At 42.9% G+C, this 23,105-nt stretch overlaps 1 protein-coding gene across 2 annotated transcripts in view; it reads right to left on the bottom strand.

Annotated features, from left to right (window-relative positions):
* ZNF106 (zinc finger protein 106) overlaps positions 1-23,105 on the bottom strand; it is a 54,247-nt gene that overhangs the window by 4,155 nt on the left and 26,987 nt on the right. The window contains exons 6-21 of one of the 2 annotated variants that reach the window (XM_083166688.1): positions 22,368-22,944; positions 21,756-21,825; positions 20,823-20,977; positions 20,010-20,070; positions 15,313-15,624; positions 13,525-14,236; positions 12,629-12,678; positions 12,180-12,325; positions 11,413-11,547; positions 10,720-10,836; positions 9,136-9,327; positions 7,788-7,850; positions 7,369-7,488; positions 5,691-5,762; positions 3,163-3,234; positions 2,105-2,251 (exon numbers count right to left, since the gene is read on the bottom strand). In XM_083166688.1, coding sequence (XP_083022814.1) covers positions 2,105-2,251; positions 3,163-3,234; positions 5,691-5,762; positions 7,369-7,488; positions 7,788-7,850; positions 9,136-9,327; positions 10,720-10,836; positions 11,413-11,547; positions 12,180-12,325; positions 12,629-12,678; positions 13,525-14,236; positions 15,313-15,624; positions 20,010-20,070; positions 20,823-20,977; positions 21,756-21,825; positions 22,368-22,944 — 3,001 coding nt within the window. The remainder of the gene's footprint in view (positions 1-2,104; positions 2,252-3,162; positions 3,235-5,690; positions 5,763-7,368; positions 7,489-7,787; positions 7,851-9,135; positions 9,328-10,719; positions 10,837-11,412; positions 11,548-12,179; positions 12,326-12,628; positions 12,679-13,524; positions 14,237-15,312; positions 15,625-20,009; positions 20,071-20,822; positions 20,978-21,755; positions 21,826-22,367; positions 22,945-23,105) is intronic. The other variant, XM_083166689.1, reaches the window with a different exon arrangement.

Below are 23,105 nucleotides of genomic sequence, written 5' to 3'. Positions count from 1 at the left end.
GGTCTTTCATGCGTTTTAAGTTGACATGTGCAGACACCGAACATAGCGAGACACCATGCATGAAGCATGGCGAGCACAGCAAGCCATAGTGCACTTTTTTAGTGTCCACTGTGTCAACATTTGGGATAAAAAAAAAAAGTGAAAAACCCCAGGTCGACCTTTTGACTGTCGACCTAGTGACCTGTCAACCTAAGCCCGTGTCGGTAGCAACCTAAGGTGTGTCGACCTTCAGTGGTTGGACCAAATGCATGTCAAAACTATGATCCATACCACAGTGTCTCTTACATCAGCGTGCTGCAGGCTGCAGTACTGTCCATGTTACTACTGTTTAATGGCATTATAAAAATTATCAATAATCCAAAGCTCTTCAACTATCGGACAAGCAGTTCACCTAAATACAAGAGTATGTAATGGAGCGCTCTACAGCAGCCATAAATGTGGGGTGGATCTATTCAGGACCAGACAGAGAGAGTCGTGTCTAGATCCACTTCTGTTTCTGGAAACGGATGTGACGTTACGTGAGGGCGGAAGTTGTTAGATGCTCTCACAGTGTTTTTTATTTTATCTTTCATTTACATAGGTTTAGGTTATTTTCTCATATTTCAGGTGGATTGTACCCTCGCAGGCTCGTTTTGCTTGCCACGCTTCAGGCGCGGTGACTCACTTCGCTCGCCACAGATTTATATTTTGTAATCGTAGACCCAGTGCATGATGGGAAAATTCAAGAAACAGAAGTGGATCTAGCCGCAACCAAGGGGAAAGTGCCAACTCTAGGGTGGCAAGCCATCTGGTGGTGGAAAGTTAGGGTTGTATTGCAGAGGTACCTAGAAAATAAAAATGAGTGGAGCGATGTTCGACCAATCAATGTCAACCTCCCTTTTTAGTGCTCGACTCATTCTTACTTTATAGTTTAGGTACTCTACCTAGAACGGCGCCCACGATTTTGATCTTAGGCATCGCAAGGTAAAAAATTGCGTCGGTCGCATCGCATGCGGCCAAAAAAAATCACATGCGATGCGACCGACGCGATTACCGTGATTTTACATAGGGAACAATGTTAAATGGCCCAACTGACCCCAAATAGCCACCCTGAAGTGTGAAATGCCCCCCCCCCCCCCAATTGTTAACGCCACCCCACGATCAATGTCAACCCGAAGCGTGGTGAGCGCAGTGGTACGCGTCCTCCGACCTTTTCATACCCCCACTATCCACGTCGGCGTGGAGTTGAGAATAGAAAGTGTGGCGAGCGCAGCGAGCCCGAAGCGTGGCAAGGGGACGCGGATACCTTCACAGGTATCCGCGTCCCCTCGCGGGCTTCACAGGTATCCGCGTCCCCTCGCGGGGCTCGCCACACTTTCTATTCTCAACTCCACGCCGACATGGATAGTGGGGGTATGAAAAGGTCGGAGGACGCGTACCGACGCCGCTCGCCACGCTACGGGTAGACGTTGATCGTGGGGTGGCGTTACCAATTGTGGGGGCCATTTCACACTTCAGGGTGGCTATTTGGGGTCTGTGGGCCATTTACCAGTGTTCCCTATGTAAAATCGGGTCAATTGCGTCGGTCTTATCGCATGCGTTTTTTTGGCCGCATGTGATGCGACCGATGCGTTTTACATTTTAACATGCATTTCTATGTAAAATCGCGGGCATCGCATGCCATTATAATGGCATGCGATGGGCGCCGTTCTAGGTAAAGAGTACCATAGTTTATTCTTCAGAGGGTCAGGGCCACTATGTGGTGACAGTTTGCGGTGCCATGAGTGATAGATTAGCACCATTGAGGAGATCTCTCCTGCATTGCAGAGGATGGTGAAGCAGCTGTGATTTGTGATTAATGTCAGTATTTGGGGAAGATGGCCTACTGTGTAATGTGTCTTACATATATCTGGTTTCCCTTTGATAGCTAGCAGAAACAAATAGTCACTGATAACAATGGTACAACCTATTCCACATCACCCAAACTTGACATTCTTCTATTGTCGTACAGATTACAAGCCACTGTTCTATGTTTAAGTAACACATGCACAATCCCCCCCCCCATAGCAATGGCCATATGAGCAGACCCAATGATTAGAAAGGTCTAATAATGATCTAAAATTACCTGTTTGGAGCATCTTCGGGCTGTGAAGAACGCATCGCAATTCTTCCATCGGCATTTCAGCGTTTGGAAATTTGGGTTTGTGTGATCAGTTAGTAGGTGTTGCTTCAGATGATCAATTACACCAAAAATAAGCGAGCATCCGTGCCACTGAAACAAAAAGGAAAAAAATATATATATATATATCATTTTCTCTTTAACAACTCGCATTTCACAAAATATTACAGGTCTCTTCTGGTGTATGCATCTACATGATCTATTGTACTTCTAGGTCTTACTGCTCAATAATGACATGGTCAGAAAAATAACATCTGTAAATCAAAATTGTTAAGAGTCAAATGAAAACACTACATGCAAACAGGATGTTTGTTCTTTACAGCAATATCCCTCCTTTCCCCCGAATCCATGGGGGACACTGGGGTATAGATGGTGGTTTGTGGAGCCTGGCGCTTGAAATCATAACAGATTTGGCCTTGGTTACTCTCACTCAATACCCCACCTGAATTCAATTCATTTTTACAAAGGAGAGAGAAGAACAGTGATCAATGAGCAAACATGCAGCAAACAGCCACACATAACAAAAACCACTGCACACAGTAGTGCAGGGAGGGTGTCCAGTGTCACCAATGTATTTGGAGAGAGAGGTCTTAATGGTAATGATCCGCAGCTCAAATAGATATACATGGCTCCAACAGGCACTTGAATAAACTGAAGTCAGGTGGGGGTATAGAGAGGTCGGAACAAAACCCAATTCTCTTAATATGTAAAGTGCCAGCACCAGCATCCATGCTCTAGTGTTGTTTCAGTGTCCCCCATTGTATGATTCAGGAAGAACATTGTACACAAGTGTTCAAGAGAACTAAATGACAAGTTTAATGAAATATATATAATAAAAATGTTAACTATATCTAGAGAAGTAAAAAAAAAAAAAAAAAATCAGATTAAGAAATTGCTGCGGTGCTATAGATACATCGTTCAAGGAATGGAGTAATTATAGCGAGTGCTCTGAATCTCTCTGCCAGCGGACGGATAGAATTCTAGGAGCGCAATATTATCCTTACCCAGCAGCGATAATTTTGCATAAGGTTTAGACGCACAGCTTGAACGCGACCGTCATAGCAGCCAGTGTAGATCTGGAATCAAATGAATATAAAAAAATTAAATAGCGTACATACATCTTCATGCGTGTTATTGAAGGCACATGTAAAATATGAGTGTAAAACTATTTTGCAGCAGATCTAAATATTTAATTTGGCTTGATTTCCAAAACATAGCCACAAACTTAATTTCACAACCAGCCACATTTTCCTCTTTTAAAAGGCAGCTATGAATAAAAGGTAAGTAATTCATGCTTTGTCCTGTTTATTGTTGGAACTAGACCAGCAAGTTTGATGGATGCAGTCCGATGACAATAAAATATGGCATGGCATAGTGACCAAAATGCCTATATCAATGTACCCGTACAGAATTAACTGAGCTTTATATCACACAGAAAAAGGTACTTGTGTAGTTACAGGCGGCAGAGAAATCGCATCGCATGCGATCGTGCGATGTGATGCAATGCAACGGTACTTGTGTAGTTTCAAGTTGCCCCTGCCCACGGATTGCATCGCATGCAAATCGCATGCGATGTGATGTAATTTAGCACACCCCCACTATCCACGTCACCCCAAAGTGTGGCGAGTACACGCGGTACACGTCTTCCCGACCTGTTCATACCCCCACTATCCAGGCCAGCGTGGAGTTGATTTTATAAAGTGCGACGTCCCCTCGCGGGGCTCGCTGCGCTTGCCACACTTTAAAAAAATCAACTCCGCGCTGATGTGGATAGTGGGGATGTGAACAAGTCGGAAGGACACGTACCGCGTCCACTCGCCACGCTTCGGAGTGACGTGGATAGTGGGGGGTGCTAAATCGCATTGCATGTGATGCGATCCGCGGGCAGGAGCAATGTGAAACTACACAAGTACCACCGCATCGCACGATCGCATGCAATACGATTTTCCTGCTGCCGTGAAACTACACAAGTACCCAGAAAAGAAGAACATAATGCGGTTTTCCCTAATGGTATTATAAAGGGACAGTCATTTATTGAGTTCTTGCCCCATGATTATTGCAACCAGTCACTGAATGCATCTTCAGGGTAAAGCGTGGCATTTCATAAAGTGGAATTTACTGGGGGCAGACAAGTGGTGCAATAAACTTGCTGTTTTACAGCATTGAGATTTTGGGCTAGATTCCACCATTACAGTATGCATGTGGTGTTTTTATGTTCTCGATTTGCTCAGAGTTTTAGAGAGAAAAAAAAAATTTATATATATATATATATATATATATATATATATATATATATATATATATATATATATATATATATATATATATATATATATATATATATATATATATACACATTGGATGGGCTCTGCACACACTAAATTAACTGATAATAAATAGTGGAGATTTGGTTCATGAATTGATCAATGCATTTAAGCCTGCAGCCCCCGTCAAGGGACCCCACTGTTCTGCAGGTCCTACCACTATCGCTGAAAATGGCTGCAATACACATAGCTATCACATCAATGTTTGATACCAGGCATGCTATCAGGTCTGAAGCTCACAGCAGACTTTGCTTTTATAGGTGAGCAGCTACCAACACACCTGTCACTAATCACTGTTGGTAGCTGCTCACCTATAAAAGCAAAGTCTGCTGTGAGCTTCAGACCCAGCATGCCTGGTATCAAACATTGATGTGATAGCTATGTGTATTGCAGCCATTTTCAGCGATAGTGGTAGGACCTGCAGAACAGTGGGGTCCCTTGACGGGGGCTGCAGGCTTAAATGCATTGATCAATTCATGAACCAAATCTCCACTATTTATTATCAGTTCATTTAGTGTGTGCAGAGCCCATCCAATGTCTGTTTAAACAATGTGGTCACAAGCCATAGGGCACCCCAAAACTAGGAAAGGTGAGTGCCGATGTTAAGTGTATATAATATATATATATATATATATATATATATATATATATATATATATATATATATATATATATCCCTTACGTACCAGTGTATGTGTACAGGTAATAAGGAATAGTGCGGCAGATGTATTAAGCCTGGAGAAGAGATCAACTGGAGACAAAGTGAAAGGAGACAAAGTAAAAAGGAGACAAGTGAAAGGCAAAGCACCAGCCAATGAACTGTATTTGGAAATGACAGTTGGGAGTTGATTGTCTGGTGCATTATCTCCTTTCAAATTATCTCCACTTTAGCTCTTCTCCAGGCTTAATCTGTCTCATTGTGCCAAATGTATTAATTCTTAACAAGTGATAAAATGAAGAGCGATTAAGTAGCAGCCGTTCCGCTCCTTAATGTCATGCTACAGGTTGTGTTTGAGAAATGGCAGTTAGGAGATGATTGGCTGGTCCTTTATCACTTGTTAGGCTTAAGAAATTTGGCTCAGACTGGAAGCTTCATCGGGCAAGGAAATCCTGTGAATGAAGAAATACCCTCTGTGAAATGTGTGTATTTGATAGAGACCATAAATAACCAGAAATACAACAACAAAAAAACCCATATAGAACCTTACCATGCTTTTGTGAATTGCCATACACATGATCATGTCTGAATGTCCTCCATAGACTTGTAATCTGTCATGTGACTATTTAAAGGTTATGGGTTGGAATACAAAAAAAAAATCTGTAAGTTGCAATAATATATCCATACTTGCAAATATAATTACCTAACAGAAAAAAGGTCTACGCTAAATAAAAGGAGGCTTTAATACATATGACAAAGTGATTATGTCGAGTGGTTGGACAGTCATTAGATGACCACAAGAGGGAGCTACAGTAAGACTGAAGGTGCATATACACCGTGCGATTTTGACTATACTCTAAGGGCTATTTCACACGCTCCGGCTCCTGCTGCGCGGCGAAATCCTGCACTGCCAGGAAGCCGTGCCGTACACAGTAGTTTACAATGGAGGGGATGGCCACAGCCCGGCAGCCGTCCTTCCAGTGGCGGGATCCGGCTGCGGCCGTGCGGCCGGGCCGTGGCCGTCCCGTGTGAATGGACACAATAGTGTCCATTCACAACTAATGTGTGCGGCACGGCCCCCTGGCTGTGCGGGATATCACCGTCCTGCAGGAGCCGGAGTGTGTGAAACCGGCCTAAGGGCTATTTCACACGCTCCGGCTCCTGCCGCGCGGCGAAATCTTGCACTGCCAGGAAGCCGTGCCGCACACAGTAGTTTACAATGGAGGGGAGGGCCGCAGCCCCGCAGCCGTCCGTTGCAGTGGTGGGATCCGGCTGCAACCGGACGGCCGGGCCATGGCCGTCCCGTGTGAATAGACACAATTGTGTCCAGTATCAACTACAGTATGCGGCACGGCTTTTCGCCGTGCAGGATTTCGCCGTCCGGCAGGAGCCGGAGCGTGCAAAATAGCCCTAACTTGTTCACTTTCTAGTCAAAATCGTGCAGCCAGCAGTCTTTTTTTTTCTACTTGCAATACCAGCCGCTCAGGGGGTGCGCATCGGCATCGTAAGATGTATACACACGGTGATATATGTACTATGTTTACTTACGGTACGGACTATATAGTACATAGGGATACGGTCGACACTATGGAGGTCTACGTACATTAGTTCGACCACTAATGATCAACAGGGCTTAGGTTGAGACATGAAATAGGTGGACAGGTCTAAAGTCAAAAAGGGACTGAAGGTCAACACAAGCATTAGGTTGACAATGGGAAGGTTTTTAAAGTTTTTTAGCCGACATGTGCTAATAGATGGTATTTCATACCCCACCATCCACTAGGGCCTGGAGGGAGAATATAACAGTGTACTGAGTGTTCCATGCAAAAGGGTCACGGTACTCTGATACAGTGTCCATGTCAACTTATGTCAAAATTCGGACCTCAAAGAAAAAAACCTTGAACCATTGTTGATCTAATGCTTAGGTTGACAGGTTTGGATGGTTGAACCATCTCATGTGTTGACCTTTATACAGTGGACCCTATGACCCATACCGGGTGCATATCGGAAGCACTGTGTGTATGCGCCTTAAGTCATGTGCTATTGCCATGAGCACTTGTAGCCACTCCACCCTATAGGTATGATCATAACAGGCTCTAGTACAGCCTTATTAGGATATTACAGATCTCACTCCGTGCACTACAATGGTCACTACAAACAAATGATACCACAAGGCAATAACATTTTAGTTAGAAAGAACAAAAAAAATACAATATACTGTACATTACCTGCAGCTCATAAACCCGAACAAACTTATCCAAGCAGGCGGTCACCATGACTTTTCCCAAAATGTTAACCACTGTAACAGCGTGATTGTGTCCTTTGTATATGCGCACCAACTCCCCTGTCTAGAAAGATAAGCAGGTCATATGTGGGACTACATTCATGTTACGAAGAAAATGAAATAAAATGAAGCGGAGATAATACACCGTCAAAGGTCATGCGCAGGAAGAAATCCTTTAAAAAAATGGCATCCGTAGGCAAAGGGATAGGGCAGTGAGCATACCGTACAGAGAGCGTTCTAAGTTAGGCTTCAGTAATATCTGGTATAGCTATATAAGCAGCATATAGGTCTGGGTGAAGATGCATTCTCAGTACTGTTCATAAGCGAATAAACATCAAGGTCATACGGATGTCACTAACTCACATGTATGTTATGAGCATGCACAGACTGATCGCTGGAGCCACTGAACACCAGGTCATTGACAACCTGTAAAAAGATAAATGGAAGATATAACGAAACCTGGAATGTGACTGACAGGGTGGATGGTTGTTGGGTGTCATCTAAAAAATATGCCAGAGAACACGTAAATCACACAAGTTTGCCTTTACCCATTTATATAACTCAGGGGTAAATGTATGAAGCAGTGATAAGGGAGGAGAAGTGATAAAGTCCCTGGTACTTTATCCCCGGCCAATCAGCTCTTGACTGTTAAGTAACAGGTTGGGTTTAAAAAGGGACAGCTAATTGGCACTGATTGGCTGGTGATAAAGTGCCAGGCACTTAAATCACTGCTTAATACATCTACTCCTCTATACTTAAATGTTATTGATGCAGGAGCTTATACCAGCAAAATATCCTTTTTACCTTCCGATCATACCATAGTTCTCCAGGTGAGGCGCAATAACATTTATTTCATACTATTACATTTTTTACATTTAAAGGGGCGTATTTGATCTGAGCAGATATTTCCCGGCACTCACCTATTCAATGCTGCCGTTCATGACAGCTTTGAAGGGTTAAAAAGTCGAATCCGTTTTATTAGAAATGACCGCAAATTGTCTAATTCATGGCCGTTTTCCGACAATCGGGTGCCATTTTCGCCGATATGCAGACTTTACAATGTGCTGTCATACCGGATGAACATGGCCCGGGATTCCGACTGTCAGGCCGCTCCGACAGTCAGAATCCCGGATTGTATACACCCCCAAGTCTCTTTTAAGGGAAGGACATCCTTATATAGGGGATTATTCTGGTTCACTCCTTCTGGCAAATTCCTTCTTAAATGGACAAAACCATGTGCACTGCAGGTGGGGCAGATGTAAAATGTGCAGAGATTAGATTTGGGTGAGTTATTTTGTTTCTGTGCAGGGAAAATACTGACTGCTCTATTTTTACAATGCAATATAGATCTCACTTTGAAGTAACCCCACCCAAATCTAACTATCTGCACAATTAACATCTACCCCACCTGCAGTGCACATGGTTTTGTCCATTTGAGAAGGAATTTGCCAGAAGGAGTGAACCAGAATAACCCCCCACAGTCTACCGCTGGATCTTGGCCCCATACATAATACAATTACTTAACGCTTTCCACTGATAAAAATACCTTCTTCCTAAATAAAATATAACTTTTACTAAGTACATGGCAAATAAACAATGAATGTACAGAAACATTAAATACTTTAAATACCAGGATTTCTAAGCAAATTCAGCAAACAAAACTGGTAAAAACAAAACAAAAAAACAAAGCATAAGGAAGTTGATTCCTCACCTTCATGCAGAGGACTGTTTTAGTGTGACCCTCTAAAGTGCGGAGGAGAAGACCGTTCCGGGCATCTCGAACACTGATGGTACAGTCATAGGAACCCACAAGGAGGAGCTTTCGCGCACCCTCCTGTGCAGTTGCCAAGCAACTAACTGCCCGAGGACCATGGCACTCAAATATATCCGTCTGCTTGTTGTTCTTAAAAGCAAAAATAGAGAAAACTTCCAACAATAGAGCAAATAATCAGTTTGAGAAAAAGAAGAGCATCAATTGTTTACCAGTGAGACCTTTCATCAAGCAGATACACTTACAGAACAGAGGGGCAGCATTACAGAGCATTAGTCCTGCTTCATGTTGTCATGGCATCTAAATGTTATCCAGCAATGGTTTAATAGAGTGTGATAATGTGAGGTTCTAGGAAGCCTTTTATTAAGTGTTTTGCTGCCAGCCCTAAAGGTTGCTTATAACAGCACCATCTAGGCCTTTGGCCTTCCAGCTGTTGAACTACACAACCCAGAATGCCCTGCAATACTTTTAGCATGGCTAAATAGCAAATCTGTAGCAGGGCATGCTGGGATGTGTAGTTCAACAGCAGCTGGTGGGCCAAAGGCAAAAGATGAAGCAGAAAAAGTAGTATAATGCAGGCATTTCCAACCTCAATCCACACTACAGATGGGTAAACATTGAACAATGGCCCTTATTCAGATCTGATCCCAGTACAAATTTGTTCTCAAACTGGGCAAAACCATGTGCACTGCAGGTGGGGCAGATGTAACATGTGCAGGGAGAGTTAAAATTGGGTGGGGTGTGTTGAAACTGAAATCTAAATTGCAGTGTAAAAATAATGCAGCCAGTATTTACCCTGCACAGAAACAAAATAACTCACGCAAATCTAACTCTCTCTGCACATGTAACATCTGCTCTACCTGCAGTGCACATGGTTTTGCCCATTTTGAGAACAAATCTGTACTGCGATCAGATCTGAATAAGGGCCAATGTGTACAATACCCACTATATCGTTAACTATGTGCGCCCCCGCAGATCAGTAATGATATTCCCTATTGTGTGAACATGGAGTCCAATCTTACGATATCGTCAATGACTGCATGTTTGGCGAGGGTCTTGGTGACGGCACTAACCTATATGGTTTAGGGTTTACCCGCAGGTCGTTAATTTTCCCGGCATCGCTGATGCGGTGACGAATAACGCACAGTGTTTTCAGACCTTTACAGTCCAGGCTTAAGGGATTTCCATGTTTGAGCACAGGTGACTTAAATAGTCCGACAGTTACTTTGATTTAACAATGTGTTGAAACCTGGATATCACTAAAACCTGTCCTGTTAGTGTGTCTTTAGGACGTCGAGTTGGGAATGCCTGGTCTACTAGAACAAAATGTATACTTGGTATACGGCGTGAGATACAATTCTATCAATACACCTGAATTAAAATATAGCTTTCTAGTTTTTTGCCCCTAAACATAAAAAAAGGTCCAAGCAACAGAACAGTTTCATTTAAGCAGCCTAAAGTTAATACAAACACTGCATTGAAATGCAAAAGACCGTAAAAATATGACCAAAATCATTCATTCACCTTGGTGGAGAAAGTGACTACGGTGCCATTGGCAAGTCCTGCATATAGGATTTTCCATCGTACATGTAGACACAGGACTCGTTCTTCAACATCTAAAGTCTCCAGACATTCCCGAGACTACAAAAGCAAGGGGGCAGAAAAATGATGAATCCAATTAAGAAATAATCTTGGTTACCAAAGCACCATACAAAAAGATCTCATGTTATTCTCATGCGCAAGTTTCTTCTATGAACCCACAGGGAGACCATGGAAAACTGGGATGTAGAGGCTTCAAGTGGTACGGAAACACTGAGCTTTACGAACCTGCATCTTCCCCCTTTGTGCAGTTCTGCATGAGGAGTGGGGGAGACTGGGTCCTGGCTCTTGTAGTAGAAAAAAAAAAAATAGGACCCGTTGGATTCGTAGCATCAACAGACACTCAGGGGTAGATTTATTAAGCTCGGAGAAGTGATAAACTGTCTGTTTTTATCACCGGCCAATCAGCTTCTACCTGTGAAGTTACAGGCTTGGTTTGAAAAATAACAGGTAGGAGCTGATTGGCCGAGCTTAATAAATCTACCCTTCAGTCTGTAGCCTGGCTAATCAACTTAACACTCACTATTAAAACGACTTGAAAAAGGATAGGTAGACCACAAAAATGTAAAAAGACAAGATCAGCAAAAACATTTGACAGCAGTAAAAACTATTTTTTACCGTAGTAGAATAGCAGCGGATTGTGCGGTCGCTGGACCCAGTAAACAGCACAGCATTCTTCTCAGGTGTTTGAGTCAGGAGGAGACAATTCACTTTAGATGTGTGTCCTTCAAAAACACCCTCACACTGCCGGGTCTGCCAAAAAAACACAAAAACATTGTAACTCCAGGGTCTATTGGGTAAATGTAATAGGGTCCGGGTTTGCCACAGGTGCCACTTGTCTTCAGACAACATGCATATTTTTAAAGCGGCATTCATTTACAATGTGAAAAAAAACGGTTGTTTTGCCTTGTAAATGATTGCCGCTTTGAAAATACAGCTATTACTGACCAACTCTGGCAAACACGAAATTGATAACATATACCCCTTTGTTCATTTTAGATACTGAAGGCACCATCAACATTATCAACCTACACACGTCACATTAAGCCCTACATGCTGTTTAGCATGCGAGCAGGGCTGTTCAGACAGCCACCGGACCAAGGTATTGAAGAGGCATGGCCAGATCCCGAGAAACATTGCCATGTGCCGCTAAAGGGTACACTTTGTCCGTTCACCAGCTGGCATAGGCCCCTTCATGAGGCTTAGGACACTGGTACATTCCCCCACCCTCCGTAGAAAAAGTTCTATTTTACCCGGAATGAAGCTAGTAGAAGTAACAAAAACCAGGGAACAAGAAATGGAACAATGATCTTTACTAGTCACGCTTCACTCAGGATTCCCAAGAATAGGCTCCTAACCCGGATGGAATTTATTAAATGGCTTACCACAAGATTGTATGCCCGCACAGATTTGTCAGCAGAACACGTGTAGAGCATGCCATCAAAGATCTGAATGGCATTGACAGAAGCTTGATGTCCTTCAAAGCTGCCCTCTGTGGGTTCCTCATCTTCTCCAGCTTCTGATGATACTTCTAATAAAGAAAATCAGTAATGACTTGGAAATACATAGCGGGGCTTCTTATTCTCTTATTATAGTTTTGTTGCTTCATTCTACTGTATACTCTGCTTGGAAACCTCTATATCAGGCCTGACCAACAAGTGACTCTCCAACGCAAACTACAAGTCCCAGCATGCTCTGCTACAGCATTGCTAAAACTAACACAGGGGATAATTGGATGTGTAGTCTCACAACAGCGGGAGACACAGGTTGGCCAGGCAATATCTATATACGCTGTCTAGTCACAGCAACAGAATTCCCCCACCATGATACTCACCTGAAGAATTCTTCGCCCCTTGGGTGGAGGCTCTACGCTCATTAGATGTGCTGTAGATGACAATTTAAAAAAATATTTATTAAAATAAAAAAAAAGGGAAAAATTTACTGAAATTATACATTTATCGTGTGGAATTACGGATCTTCTAAATAAAGAATAAATATCTGTGTTGAACTTTTTATTTTCTATATACTGTACATGATGGAAATGAAGCTCACATCCATAATTGCTCTACAAAGTTTGACAGAAAACTTATGGGGCCTACACACGTAGCGATATAGGGGCATTTTCTAAGCGATCGCAATAGTTCGCATAGAAAATGCCCCTACGGATGGAGCGCCTCACAGCCAGCCTGCAGGACCGCCAAATGTTGGGAGCTGGCGAACAGGGGACGCACGAGCATCTCACATGCTTGCGCGTCCCTTTCGGTGCAGGGAGTGGATTTCCTGCCAGTCTCCCCCCTCAGGGCCAAGATGAGTGGGGGGAGCTACAGGGGAGCAGGCGGAGGGCGCGAGCCCCCTTCTGGCGACTAGCGGAGGGTAGCAGCAGCTGGCGAATGGCGATAGAATCGCCAGGAGCAGCTCCAATGTGAGCTGCTCCATCTGTACATCACTTCTACATAGCGATAGCCATGCATGGCCCCGTGGGTCGCTATCACCGGGCGATTATTATACAGCATGCTGGCTAAATCTAGTTAATCGCCATTCAGTGGCCGCTGTCACATCAATATTTGCTGAGCGATCTTCCTGAGTAATCCAGGATCTTTCAGAACACTCAGCAGGGTCATTACATGTGCAGGCCCCTTAACACGATTGTTGTTAGTCGTAACAGGTGGACGAGGAATGAAAAAATATAAATATACACTTTTAGTCATAGACCTCTCCATCTCGGCTCACCTTCCTATATTGTCTGCTCTGTAGTTTGTACCAAGCTCACTGGTAGAAGTGACTTCATCGTTGGTCTCTAAGCTCCCATGGTTTGAGCACAAACCACCACGCGCGTGTTCAATTTTAGATGGACTGTCTGGTTTTTCATTGTCAGACTGGGATTCTACTTGCACCACCTCAAACCGAGGGTTCCTGATTTCCATCACTTCTATGTTGGAGTCGCTGTCATCTTTGTTCATCTCTGCTCTGTGGGATGCTGTGTCCACCTCCTGCTCTAGGCATGTTGACGTGCTGACTGTGGCTTCCTTCGAAAGAACTCTACACTTTACTTTTCTCACTGGCTTGGTGGAATAGATGTCCTGCTCAGTGTCACTGTTTTCAGGTATGTGTGTAGGACGTAAGGTCTTCTTTTTCCGTAACTTCTTTTTCTTCCCTATTTTAGTCTCTATTGTGATAAGGGTGGTCTCAGTGTGCTCAGGGATATCTGCTGAGCAGCTGGTTTCTTGTGCCGACATACTGAGTCGAGAATTTTGTCCTTGGAAAGGAGCAGAAACGGGCCAATTGTCTGGATTTGGCAAGCTAGCAGAAGGCCTTGATGATGCAGACGGTTCATTATCGAGGGACGGTTCTGCAGTGGTAACTGGAAACTTGTTTGTTAGCTCAGACAGAGACATGCTGGCTGTAATAATAGGATATACCGATGTGTTTTGGCCATTTCCATCTAGCAGAGAAAGAGAAGGGTTAAAAATGACACTGCGGCAGAAATTTGACGGCATCTGGTAAAAATACAATACTAAAATACAATTACGCTGCCATTAGCTAATATGTAAGAAGACCTCAAACTACTATTTGCAGCATGTTGAAAAAAAAAAAAAGGTAAAGGCGGTATCCGGACGACGGATCTACCATGTGAAGATCAACCAGCTTATGGTCTACCATGTTTAGTCGAACCCATCTAGTCAGACGCCTGAACTTAAATCGACCATGTCTACATCGACAGTAACGGACGTTAGAGCAACGGGAGCGTGGTAGACGGTCATATGGTTGACACAAGTGTTTCACGTTTTTCTTGTGGCGAATATCAAAGGTCGACTTGGTTCATACTTTAGTATCCAGGTGGACAGAGCAAGATTACAATAGTGTGCCGAAGTATAGTGAGCGTCGTGAGGAGACACTGTGCACATAAACAGTGTCCATGGGGACCCGTGACATTCGGCACCAAAAAAAGTCAAAAAAAAAAAAAAAAAACCTGTCGAAGGTCTACCACGATCCCATCGCTCTAGCTTCCGTTGCTGTCGATCTTGGCGTGGTCGACTATCGCTATGTGTCTAACTAACTAGACGTGGGTGGTCCACCATATCATGGTCAATCTAGACAGTGTTAATCGGCTATACCATAACTTTTTAACAATTACAACCTTTGTGTATTAAAGACTTAAAGAAACAGACTTCATTACAATGGAAAAGAGTGAACAAATCTTATTTAAAATTGTGTACATTCATTACCAACAGTCATTCATAATGAAACAACTTCTAAATTTAGGGGGGGGGTTAACAATAAATGGCTTTTACATATAGTTTTCATGGTGCAGTAACTCAGTCGGTCTAAGTGGAAGACAATAACCATGCCTTACTCAGACTTCTTAGTACCAGATTTGACCATTCATGGCTTCAGCTGTCGCTGTATGTGAGGAAAGCCACGTCACCTCGTGCAACACATGATTAACTTGTGAAACAATAAGTCAATGGGACACTACGCAGCATAGAGACCATCACAGAGAAATAGAGGTTGACATACCATTAGCGTCCGATGGTGGGATAGCCTGTGCTTGTAGTGGGAGTGTTACCGTGGTCTCCTCCATTCTCCCAGGTGATACTGGTTCTTGTTTAATGGTTACTGATGAATCGGGAATTTGAGGAGCAGGCTGAACAGTTGGTGGAGTGTACATGGGGATCGGAGCTGGCAACAGGGAGCTTGCTGGTTGGGTTTGCAGAGAAAGATATGCTTGAGGCTCCAAGAGAAAAGACATCAGATTTCCAGGATTCACAACAGATGCCTGTGGCGGTGCACCCCCTGCCCCCTCTTCTAAATTGGCAGGGTCGTATGTACCTATTTTTCAAATAAAAGTGAGGCTTATTGTTATTTGTAGCACGTGACTTAGTATATTGGCAGTTCGAATAAAGAGGGTCTAAGTTTCTGCAAGAAGAGATCGTAAAACATGATACAGAGCTTGGAGTGATGCCATGTGAATGCAATCCTTAGAATCAATTGTCATGCTGTTAAAGTCAGTCATGCAAAACTTGGTGAGGAAAGGATCCCCTGGTCTAAAAAAGGCAGATGCCACAACAGGCCCTCTGCCACACTGAAAATGTATGTAGCAGGAACATCTTTAATCACCTGTAGGCCCCTCTTCTTTAGAACTTGCAGATGCATAGCTACAGGGTAAATCCAAAGGAAACACAAGGCATCTGCCAACAATGCCTAGGATCCCCTTGGCCTTCAGCATAAGCACCATGTGGTTCACCCAAGATGCAGCCATGTTTTTCTGATGAAGAGACCTTTCCCTAGGCCTGCTGAGAAACTTAGCTTTTCTATTTCCCACACCTGGAACGAACACTGCCATGGTGCCTGGAACATTCTGTTCCATCCATAGAAAACCTTGGGGCCTTCCCTGATGATGGTGATATATCACTGTTATGGCATTGCAGATTGGATTTTTATGTCCCTTGCTTGTAAAATCTGTGCTCACAATGTCAACCAAAAATGCTGAATGGATGTACTCTGCTGACAAGAGGAGGAAATGATGCATCATTGGATGATAAACTCGTTGGTCAGACTGATGTGATCTGTTTCAATGCGAAATGCGTTTTGGATCTAGAACTCCTTCCAGTGGAACAAGCTAAATTAAATGATCCAGAGACCATTTCACCAAACCCCTCATTCAAAAAAGAACTGCGAGGTTGCAAGGGACTTTATCAGTGCCTTTTTGGTCTGGTAGTCTAACAGATGGTGTGTGAACAGTCGTAGCCCAATGAAAACCATCCATTGGGAATGCATGCTTTTAGATTTCTTGTAGTTTATGATCCACCCTGGAGATTCTAAGTTCCAGACAGTCCCAATCATATGGACCTACGGCAAGGTCCTTGCGCTTGCTTGATCTTAATATTGTCATGCAAGGGCTGATTGTCAACATAAAACTAAAAATTATGAACTGAATAGAAAGTCTGAAGAAACCAGAATCTCTCCCAGATCAGAACATGCAAGTCCACATCCTTCCTACCATGAACTAATCCTGTTCTAAGCGGTTCATGACAGACCTCAACTTCTTGATCCTGTTCACCCAAAGCTGAAAGCTTCGGCATCTTCAAGTCCAGAATGGACCAAAAGAAGGTGTTTGAACAGATCTCCCACCACTTTTGATCTCCAGGTTTGAGAAGATAAAGGACTGACTGGTTTCCAGAGTTTATTTCTTTCCCTGTGATCACACGCACAGATCAGCCAAAATATGCTTGGGAAGATTAACAATGTTCCCCTCCCCGCATGGTACTTAAACCAGCATGTATTCTGAGGTGCAATTCCAGAAATGGTATCCGGGGTCAGAAACCGCCATATGACTCTGGCGGATCCATGCAACCGAAGAAAAATCGATTTTGCAGAACAGATCTCCTCCTCAACAAAACCGGAGGAGGTAATGCACTGCTGGTTCCGGTCGTATCACATGCCAGATGACTATGCCAGATGATGGGGTTAAATTGCTTCAAAGACCCAAGCCAAAGATAGACAGGATTACCACAGTCAGAACACTAAGAAAATATGCTAGAAAGTACCGCCCCCACGGAATGGCCATGGTCCAGAAGGACAGAAACATCAGCCACACACCTGGGCTAAATGAACCTAGATCATTCCTGCTGGAGAAACTATTCAATTACCTCACAGTCACTTCTGGTGCATAGTCTGATGCCTGCTACTGCATGGCACTAAGATCACAGTTGCTACCTGTGGTAGCCGTCACTGTGTTCCTCTCAGAGTCTAAGCTTCTGTGTCATTGAGCAGCAGTAGGAGCAACACAATAGAAAGATGACATTTTACAGAATTCTATGTTACAAAATGTATGCCTATTACCAGTAGATCAGGTTATCTATTATATTATATTTAAGGTTTAGATATAGATCCACAGCCACTGAGCTGTAAATTAACATCTGATCAAAGGTTCTGTAATGTGGGCAAGCGATCACCTAGCCACCAAAATAAGAATATATGGGGGTTCATTAAAGAGCATAAATTTTACTTCTGTGGTTCTGTCTGAACTTCCGGGACCAAAATAAAGTCATATGACCCGAAAGTTTTAATAGATATTGGGGGAAATTTACTAAAGGAAATTTGTAAAAAAAATAGGTGTATTTGTATTTAGAAATACACTTATTTTTGACATTTACTATCCCGAAAATACGGCAATTCGTATTCGTATTGATGTGCTATCAATACGAATTGCCGTATTTTCGGGATAGTAAATGTCAAAAATAAGTGTATTTCTAAATACAAATACACCTAGTGGTACTTATGTAATATCTGAGCTTCTGTTTTTCTTATGAGACCGTGTCCGCTCGCCACGCTTCGGGCACGGTGGCTCGCTGCGCTCGCCACACTATATAAAATCAACTCCATGCGTAGTTGGATAGTAGGGGTATGAAAAAATGGGGTGCATTTAACATGGGAGTCCAGATAATACATAAGTACCCACCTATTTTTACAAATTTCCTTTAGTAAATTTCCCCCATTGCCTTCTTATTCTATTTTTATCTTATTTTTTTCTAAACAAACTAATGGGATTGTCTTCTGTGCCTTTACAGGTTTATTTTATTTATGGTTGATTTATAATTTGATGTAAAACGGAGCATTTGACACAATATGAGGTAACTTTCTGCTCACCTGGAGATATTCATCTAATTAAACAAGGTATAAATTCTGGTCCAGTGGGACTCAAAAACACACACACTGCTCCTGAGGAAGGTGTCATCTGGACACCGAAACGCATTCAGCCACCATCTTATGCATCATTTGTTCCGGACCAGCCTTTTGACAGAGAGGACCCTGCAGTCTCCGCCTTTGTCAGCGAAGTGCCATTCGCCCATTGCAGACCATTCAAGATGGACTGCTGATCTTACCACATCAGGGTGATTATTTCCGTTATTTCCAAGCTGGGTATTATACAAGAACTGTATAAATTAAAAGGCAAAATGCATCTACCTGCCTAAACTATATTCAAATGAGACTGAGGAATCCATATTTCTACACATATAGGAATGCAGTTTTGATCTGCTTATTACCACCTGTGTTTTATTATCATTCATTGATTTTATTTGAAATTTGAGCTCAAATATTTGTGTATTTTAATAATAATTGTTTAATTATACATGTTCAGTTCTTTTTTGCCTAGTTGCAGCCTTTTTTGCTTGCAACTCTGAATCAGGTCTAGTGTTCCTAACTGGGGAAAATCAGCAGTGACTAGATTTGTATAAAATATATTTTATAGTGTAGCATCCGCTCTGCAATGGACTGAGCGCTAGTATCAGCAGCAGCATCTAGAAATAGACTTCTAAAAAAAAACAAAAAAACTGCTGAGCATTCGCGCTTCTTTTTTCTAATCCGATATTTTTAACCCTTTGAGTGGCAACGTTGCTGTGAGAGATCCTCATAATAGCCCCTAAAAATATCCTCACAGCGACTGTTCTTTTTTGGGTGCAATATTTAAATTAATCTTCAATGAATTGACTCGGCTGTTTTTGTATTTATTTATACTAAACAGTCGCTGTGAGCGGCGCTGTAATTTTTCGTGGACTCAGGGGGTTAATGAAAAGTTATCCTTTATGTTCTAAAAACAGGTTGACCAATTTTAATCTTTCAGTTTGATTTTGAAGGTGTTTTAAGGTTAGTGGTGGAGGCATGGTGCGTATAAGTTACCACAGCGTCATTGCATTTTAATTTTTTTTACATTATTTTGATTATAGGATATGCTTATGCAATTTCAGTGTAAACATGTTTCTTTACCCTCCTTGGGGCAATAAAGGTTAGAATTGTTTTTTTTTTATTTGGTTTTCAAAAAAATAGAACTGTAAGGAAAATGTGGCAATGTCAAGCATAAGCCCTGTCCTATGAATACTACACGTTTCTACGCTTCTGTAGAGAAAAGGGTGTGGTATAATTACCTGACAGTAGGGATTCCGACAGTCATTAGTCAGACATCGGAATCCTGACTGCACAGCGTGGGGAGCGCAATGAAGCCCCTTGCGGGCTCCCTGCGCTCACCACGCTGCGGGCACGGTGGCGAGCTGTGCTCGCCACCTATTTTATTCTCCCTCTATGGGGGTCGTGGACCCCTAACGAGGGAGCAGTCGGGATTCCGACGTCGGAGGAATGACTGTCGGAATCCCGACTGTCGGGGAGCCGCCTGGCACCCAGAGAAAAGCATGCATTTGGCTTTTGCATTACATTACCTTGAAGTCCTTGCAGAAGTTGAATTCTCTGTGTCCTCATGGCGCTCATTTCCATTGTTATCTGAACAACAGAAGTTTAAAAGGAAATTATTATGTAAGAGTTTGAGGCAATCGATTGGCCAATGCTCTTGCTCACAACACTATTCGGCCTAATAATTTGATCTTTACAAAAGACATTATTGCAACAAAGTAAAAATAACTAACCATAGTGCTAGCTGCGGGTCCAAAGAGCTGTGACTGCTATATATAACACTCACATATTAGGGGGTGTTTAATGTGGGGTCCCGCCAGTCGGAATCTGAAAGTGGGTGTGCCGGCAAAAACGGCCAACACGGAATTCCCCCATTAAAGATGAGCAATAACTCAGTTTACACAATGTAATTGAATTCTGGAAACACACCTACAGGACAACACTGTTTGCTTAAACCCACTTTACACTGCAATTTTGGGTCCATCCCGGGTCACTAAATACAGGTTTCAAGCAGTGCCACACTACTGGCTGATCCTGGGATATTGCCAGGGCTTAACTCATTCACTTAACCAGTGAATGAAACCCGAGTCGGATGACCTGGGATACCCCGTCACATAGCCTTGGTTCTTCCCGGGAACCATCAAGCTACCTGGGTTGGATTCCCAGGTCACTAGACCACCCAGCAATAACCCTAAAAGCTCCTATTCCACCTAGTAAATACATTTTTCTAAAAACTGCACACCTCCACCCTAGCACCAAGGGACTGTGGCCTTTGATTAATCCTATTGCTTGCACATCCCCTCTGCCATGGTTTACATAACGGACTGCAAAAAATACTTTACCTGCTGTTTCAGTACCAGTAGACGCTGCACTTCCAAGTAAGCTGCCTGCAGTGTGGCTCGGGCCTGGAGAATGTGGTTGTCTACACCGAGAAGCGAGGTGTTCAGCTCTTCTTCCCTTAATGATATACTCAACAGCTGATCCACCTGGGAACGCTCTATAGGAACAAACAAAAACCATCACAATGAAACCTGAATAAACTAATTCTAATAGAGGAGACCATTCAAATCTCTGTTCTACTTCACACACAAAGAAATCCACTAGAACACACTGAAGAAAGATTAAACACTAGCACAGTTGGGGTTCTAAGATGAATGCAATATAGAAGGCAGAACTGTGGGAAGGTTCTTAGAGGCCATCTGTACAACTCAGCAGTTCAGTCAAACCACAGAGCTAAGCATACTTACCTGACCCTTGTTGGTAATCCCTCCAAAGGGATGCCTAGTCTGTATTCTGACCACCGGCATCCCATCCGCCAGTCATCTGCATTAGGGTGGCCAATCCTGGGATTTAGACCACAAATTTCCAGGATCAAACTGCACATGCACAGTCCAATGCCGGGCAGCACCCTAGTACCCGCTCAGATGCTGCCCGGGCTGTCCCCGACCCTGGCGTGTTGCTCAGTCAAAGGTCACTGTGCACAGCCCACCCCATCAAATCCCCACTTCTGATCACACTACCACTCTGCTGCTGTATTCCCCTGTAACATGGCTGTTAGGTGCTGATTGGCTGGTACTCTTCCTCCGGGGCTTAGTAAATAGACCCTTGCCTAAATTATAAAAATCAATTCCTTTTCAAATCTAACGTTCATCCCCACTGTAGCTTTTCAGCTCCTACGCATCCGTGCTAAGTACGACAATCCTATGTAACGAAAAATACAACTTTGTGATTGCAGGAACCGACAGATACAATGTGGTCATTTACTGAAAGCTCACCTTTTATTCCCCGTATTTTTCTTCTTTTAGTGTTTCTTTCCAGGTTCGAAGTTTCGGGACATAACCCGTCCTTACCGTTTAAAAAAAAAAAAAGACTTTCAATTGCTAATATTTTTTTTTCTTTTCTGTAACCTGTATACAATTTTTTTTTTTTATAACAATGCTGTTGGCTTAACCATTCGAGTGCCAACATCTGTGAGAGATGTGGAAAATATCTGCTAAATATTCCAGCATCACTCACATTTGTTATATAAATTCAAATAAAAAATGTTGTGTAAAAAACAAAGTTTAAATGTAAGCGTCGCTGGCATTTTTCAGCGGATATTTTGCGCATCTCTCTCAGAGGTTGGCACTCAAAGGGTTAAGCACATTAATAATTATGGTATTGAACAAGGATGTAGACATTGTTTGTGCCACTAATTCCTTCTAAAAATCAAAGATGGCAGAAAGTGGAGTTTTAATTAAGTATTACACATTTACTATATTTAGGGAAACTTTTAAAAGTGCATAGATTTTTTTCCTATCTTACGCTAACTAGGTATGTCTTAGCACATTTTAACAAACATAAAAGAGTACTGTAAGCGACAAAAAAAAAAAAAAAACACAACTTACCCCAGTGGCCCTTCTTTTCTTCCCAACCCCTTGGCTATCATTGTGTTCAGTACCGGATGCACAGCTATCAGTGCCCCCATCCACATTGGTGCTAGCTGCTGTCGCAGTACTGATGACGGTCTCCTCACAAGCCCTCTGAAACATGCACAAGCTGTCTGAGTCAGCACAGGCTTCCACACCTTCTCCCTGACTTTGTGAGGTTTCAGCTAGAATCGTGCTAGAGAAGACATCAATGTCCAATGATGGAGATGTTATTCGAATATCCTCCTCTTCTCCCTCCCGCTTTGCAGTCAACATGGAAACCCGCTTTGGTCCTGGTGCTGCCGGTGTTGTTTGGCGTTTCGGAATGTTGTCTGGTTGTTCACAACAGGTTTCCGAGCTATGATCATTAAAAATACTGTAAACAGATACCTTGTCCACGGCAACACTGCTTTCGGAAAGGCTTCGCTTCCGTAAGGACCCCAGCGGACTTGCAGTGATGCCTTCCCAGTGGTAACTTTCAATTCCCAAGTCATCTTCATCAAAGTCAAGACCTTCTTGTTCGCTTTGTACCTGTGCTACCATTTCTATACCAAATCTTAAAAGAAACGGGGGGAAAAAAACCAAACACATTAGTACAAGAAGTTTCTGGCGGATAAGCTTCTTGAATAAACATGAAAAGCCAGCTCAATAAAATGAGCCTATATCATTTATACAACTGAAGAATGATATATTGTATGTACACTAGATATGTATGAA

Source organism: Crinia signifera, chromosome 12 (assembly GCF_055691185.1).
Source record: "Crinia signifera chromosome 12, ASM5569118v1, whole genome shotgun sequence".
NCBI lineage: Eukaryota > Metazoa > Chordata > Amphibia > Anura > Myobatrachidae > Crinia > Crinia signifera.
The sequence above is the reverse complement of the archived record's forward strand: the minus strand, read 5'-3'. Positions and strand labels throughout refer to the sequence as shown.